Genomic DNA, 5,000 nt, shown 5'->3' on the forward strand with positions numbered 1-5,000 from the left:
CACACACACACACACACACACACACACACACACACACACACACACACACACACACACACACACACACACACACAAAATCAATTACACCAATTAATTGGCATTTTTATGAAGCTCAGGGACTTCCAGAGTGACACTTGCAATACTTAAACAGTAGGCCATGTGTCATTCCACCACAACAGAACTTGTCAGGGCATTTCACATGAGCGGAGAGAGTGTGCAGCCTTAAATAACACTTGCGCAGACCCATCCCCATCCCCATCCCCAGCCCAACGTCCTCTCAATGACAAACTCTGAGGCACCTGAGCTGCCGTGTGAAAAAAACGGGGAGAGAGTAATTACAGGCATCCCCTAATCCTTCTCCTCTTGATGGCAGAGTGGCAGTCATATTCATGTTCCACCTGCAAAAGATAGGCCCCGCTTTTATCACTGACAAATATGACAAGGAGAGGGAGAGAGAGGGAGTTAGAGAAAGAGAGAGGGAGAGAGGGAGGAAGAGAGAGAGAGAGAGAGAGAGAAAGAGAGAGGGAGTTAGAGAGAGAGGGAGAGCGAGAGAGGGAAAAAATAGATAGGGACAAATAGAGAGGGAGAGAGAGGAGACAGAGTGAGGGAGGAAGAACAAGAAAGAGGGGAAGAGAGCGCGAGAGAAAATAGGGAGAGATTAAGAGTGAGAGACTAAAAGAGGGATGGACAGAGAGAGAGAGAGAGAGAGAGAGAGAGAGAGAGAAAAGTAGAATAAACGCATTAACGGAAGAGAGTGAAGAGGCGAGTACAAGCGCACCAGGCCCGACCCATTACTCTTAGTCCGGTGATAAATCGCCAGCTCACAATAGCAGCAAATCATTTCCCCCTTCACTCCGCTAGCAGGAAGCACAACACTTACAAGCTCATGAATGAGGCCCACCACACTTTCTGGCCTTCATTAAGTGGCCCCCCTCAAAAGTGGCTGTCAGGGAAACAAAGTGATAAAGTGTGGAAAACTCATTCAGCGATGCAAAATGGGTCTAGACTTTTCACATAAGGGACACTCCACTCGACTAATCGAAAGTGCGCCTCATTCCACCAATTAACCTTGACTGGCCATGGCTGTCATTTTCCTATTTCCAAATGGCGAATAATAAGTTCTCATCAAGGCTGGGGATATTGAACAATCACATATAATCAATTAGATGAATAAAATGGAGACCGGAAGGACAGATGAGATATTGCAGAGGGGGGCCTAACTCTCCGAGGGCTGTCTGGCTACACACATACATCGCCAGGGTGTTTGTGGGGGTCGGTTGACGAATGGAATACACCACAATGACAATCTCTTTGGCTTGTCATCTTGTCAGAGAAGTCATCATTATGGGTTTTGAAGTGCCAGTGCAGCAGCCCCCACAGACAACACGCACAAAAGGAGACGACGACTCATCCCCCCCCTCCATCTTGCCGCCAACCGATGACGCATGAATTACGATGGAGAGAAGTGTCACTCAAAAAGCCAATTCTATACCCTATAGGGTTCCATTATGTTCTGATGATGTCGTTGTAATATATTTGATTACTTCCCTAATAACAGTTCACTTTAACAGGCAGCTGTCTCCGCTAATTCACATAAAGCTCTACTGCAGAGGCGATTAGTTTGATTTGTGTGGTGGTAGCACACAGTTCATGTCCACAGCTCCTATTTTGAATATTTACAGATTAGAACTCCCTCAGCACCTCTTTCAGCAAACTTATTTTCTCATTTTCCCCCGGCCTCCGATCTCCTCGCCATGGAAAGCCCATCATTAATCCGAGCGCTCCACTACGTCAAGTGCTGGAAAATAATAGACTCAGGGAGACGAGGGGGCTGTCGTGCCAAACCCGTGGCGTTCTCTCTCTCCCTCTCTCTCTCTCTCTCTCTCTCTCTCTCTCTACCCTCTCTCTCTCTCTACCCTCTCTCCCTCTCTCTCTCTACCCTCTCTCTCTACCCATCTCCCTCCCTCTCTCTCTCTACCCATCTCCCTCTCTCTCTACCCATCTCCCTCTCTCACAGCTGCACACTGCGGTCGATTGCATCAAGCTGACTAGGTCCCTTATGGCCACTGGGCCAGCCGCTCTCCCTTGCTCCCCTTTTCCGACGCGTGGGCCTTGAGTCACTTTACCCAGCATGCCAAAGGAAGAAAAGTACCCATCAAACCCTTAAATTAGACAGAGGGCAAGGAGGGAGAGTTGGGAGGAGGGTGGGGGCTCAGATTAGGACGAGAGTCACCGGAGCTGACGGGAGTTTGCCGGAGAGAGCGCTTGTGTCTGTCACCGGAGCCCTGCTGGGAAGACTCTGTTCATTGCGCAAAAAACGCGGAGCGTGGGATCTGCGAGCGGCGGCACTAAGTGGAGGAGGCAGCTCAAGTCATTATCTCAGGCCCTCTGGAGCTGAGGGGTGACGTGAGGAGAGTGCGACCACATGCACACACTCAGCCAGCGTGCACACACACACACACAGGAGTGGGGGGGAAGTTTCCCCACACACACACACACACACACACACACACACACACACACACACACACACACACACACACACACACACACACACGGCATGCTGCTGACTCAGATTCAACATACTGGGGCAAAATACACAATAAATATACAAACTTGTAGTCACAAAGTATCAAATGTACAGCATACACACACCCAAAGCATATAGAGATGGCACACACACACACACACACAGGGTTCTGACCTGAGAGGCTGTCGGGCCTGGCCACCATGCGCTCGTAGATGTCGTAGGGCTGCGTGGCGGCGTATGGGTCGGTGTGGTCGTGCAGCGCCGAGCGCGGGGGCAGTCCGGCGCCCATGGTGTTGTAGTGCTGTTGGGGCATGGCCGTCATGCCCACGAGGCGCCCGGGGGAACCCCCCATGCCCGCCGCGCCGCCCCCCGGCTGCCCCTCGGCCCCCAGCGCCTGGTAAGGGGAGGTGGTGCGGCTGCCCGCCCCCGCGGCCGAGCCTGAGCGGGAGTTGTTGGAGCCCACGCGCCGCAGGGCGGCCGGCGAGCTGGTGCGCTGGTTGGAGTAGGGCGACCCGGTGCGGCCGGCACCGGGCAGCGTGGTGCTGGAGAAGATGCTGGGCAGCGGCCGCGGCTCCGTCACGATAGGCGAGCCGTACGAGCTGCCCCCCCCTCCTCCTCCTCCTGCTCCGCCGCCGCCGCCCGCGCCCATGGAGGCCCGGAGGGAGCCGCGGGAGGGCGAGATGCCACTGCTACCGGCACCGCTGGCGTAGGCCGGGGACTGGGTACGGGAGGGGACCGAACTGACCCGCCGCATGGCTCGGCCTGGAGCTGCCGCCGCACCCTGCGTCTGCAAGAGGAAGAGGAAGAGGAAGAGGAGGAGGAGACACTATTTAAAACCCAGACTCAAAGACAAGGAAAGATGAAATCAGTCTGTAAATCAGTTTAACAAGACATGTGTTTCCGCTTCATGAACCAGACTGTGAAACCCGACCACGACCCTTCCAAAAACACACACACACACACACACACACACAAAAGCTCCCAGTGTCCACGTCCTCCCGCCTAAACCCACCTGCCCCCCCAGAAAACCTCACTGAAACCCGACACATCAAGAGACACCGACGACCACAAAGGGAGAGCCTTGTCTGCACCACTTCAGAGCCAAGATCCTTTGATTCCACTCAGTTCTTCACGGTCTGGCCCTCCCTGCCCCCCCCCCCCCCCCCCTTTGATCTCCCCTCTCTGTCAGCCATGACTGTCCCAAGAAAGGAGTTGATTAGACCCGTGATTAGACTCCAAGGCCCTCGTCTCATCGGGTCACTTGCTAACACTTGCACCTTTCTCTCTCTGTCTCTCTCTCTGTCTCTCTCTCACTCTGTCTCTCTCTTACTCGGTCTCTCTCTCACTCTGTCTCCGTCTCTCTCCGTCTCTCTCTGTCTCTCTCTCAAAAAAAGTTGTATCTTGCGGGTACCTGCACGGAGGTCTGACCCTCGGCGCGGGCATTCCTCATGAGGGTGGAGCTGCCGGCGGTGCCCGGGTACGAGTGCTGCAGTCTCAGCTCCGACTTGCCCAGGTTCTGGCTGCTGTAGTAGCTACTGGCATCCTGGTAGCCGCTGTCCGAGTAGGAGTTCATCTGTGTGGAGCTGCGCGAGTTCCCTGTGGACCCTGGGGGGGGGGGGGTTTGGGGGTCAGACTTTATTACCATCTGCAAACCCAACACTATCCACACCGTAAGATAACTACTACTGTTAGTACAGTAACCCAAAGCATCGCAAGTATGAACTCATCTACAGTATATCACTGTGTGGTCGCAAAGCTGTAAAACTAAAACATATGTAGTGTGCCCAAGTCATGTTACTATGCCAGTCTCAACTATGCAATTATCTTCTAAATATATTACACATGAAAATGTTACCTACAAACTACACCCACAAACTTAGCTGAAACATTAGTCCTACTTTAACAACCCAGTTTATGTCAGAGGGGTCAACTCCAGCAGTCCTATGCAAATACGCCAGTTGAAATTAAAAGACCAGTCCAGGCTCTACAAATTCTGTCATCACCGTCCAACATTCCACTGCCACACCCCCCCCCCCCCTGGCCCTAGGACTCTTGGCTACACACAGGCCCTGGAGTGACCCTCTGTGAACTGGACCGCTGCTATTTGCTGTGGAGCTCTAGATGTGGTCAGCACGGACGGACCCTCACTTTCATGGAGAGAGGTCTGCTCGGGGGAGTAGAGCGACAGCTGCTCCCCTTCGCTGCGGAGCCGGAAGGAGGGCGACTGCGAGCTGTCCGTCAACCGCGACTTGCCGTCACCAGAGGTGGACGCATCTGAGAGGAGAGGAGAGAAAAAAACGACACGGGTGCCGCCGGCGTTAGCACTGGAACACAGACGCCATCGAGGGGTTAAAACACTTCAGAGAAACAGGAAAGCTGCTTTTTTTTTTTACATCGGAGACAGATGAGACTTCTTCACACGCAGGTTAGCAGGTTATTTAGAGGAGTCTGTTTGCACTGAGCCCTTTCT

General features: G+C 53.4%; 1 protein-coding gene across 1 annotated transcript in view; it reads right to left on the minus strand.

The window, feature by feature from the left end:
* LOC143100401 (plakophilin-4-like) overlaps nucleotides 1-5,000 on the minus strand; it is a 94,337-nt gene that overhangs the window by 37,304 nt on the left and 52,033 nt on the right. The window contains exons 5-7 of the mRNA XM_076263552.1: nucleotides 4,679-4,804; nucleotides 3,942-4,135; nucleotides 2,705-3,317 (exon numbers count right to left, since the gene is read on the minus strand). Of these exons, the coding sequence (XP_076119667.1) occupies nucleotides 2,705-3,317; nucleotides 3,942-4,135; nucleotides 4,679-4,804 (933 nt within the window). The remainder of the gene's footprint in view (nucleotides 1-2,704; nucleotides 3,318-3,941; nucleotides 4,136-4,678; nucleotides 4,805-5,000) is intronic.

The sequence above is a fragment of the Alosa pseudoharengus genome, unplaced genomic scaffold (assembly GCF_046254945.1).
Source record: "Alosa pseudoharengus isolate Yale_2024_CS ecotype anadromous, Long Island Sound unplaced genomic scaffold, YU_APseudo_1.1 YU_APseudo_1.1_scf_3, whole genome shotgun sequence".
NCBI lineage: Eukaryota > Metazoa > Chordata > Actinopteri > Clupeiformes > Clupeidae > Alosa > Alosa pseudoharengus.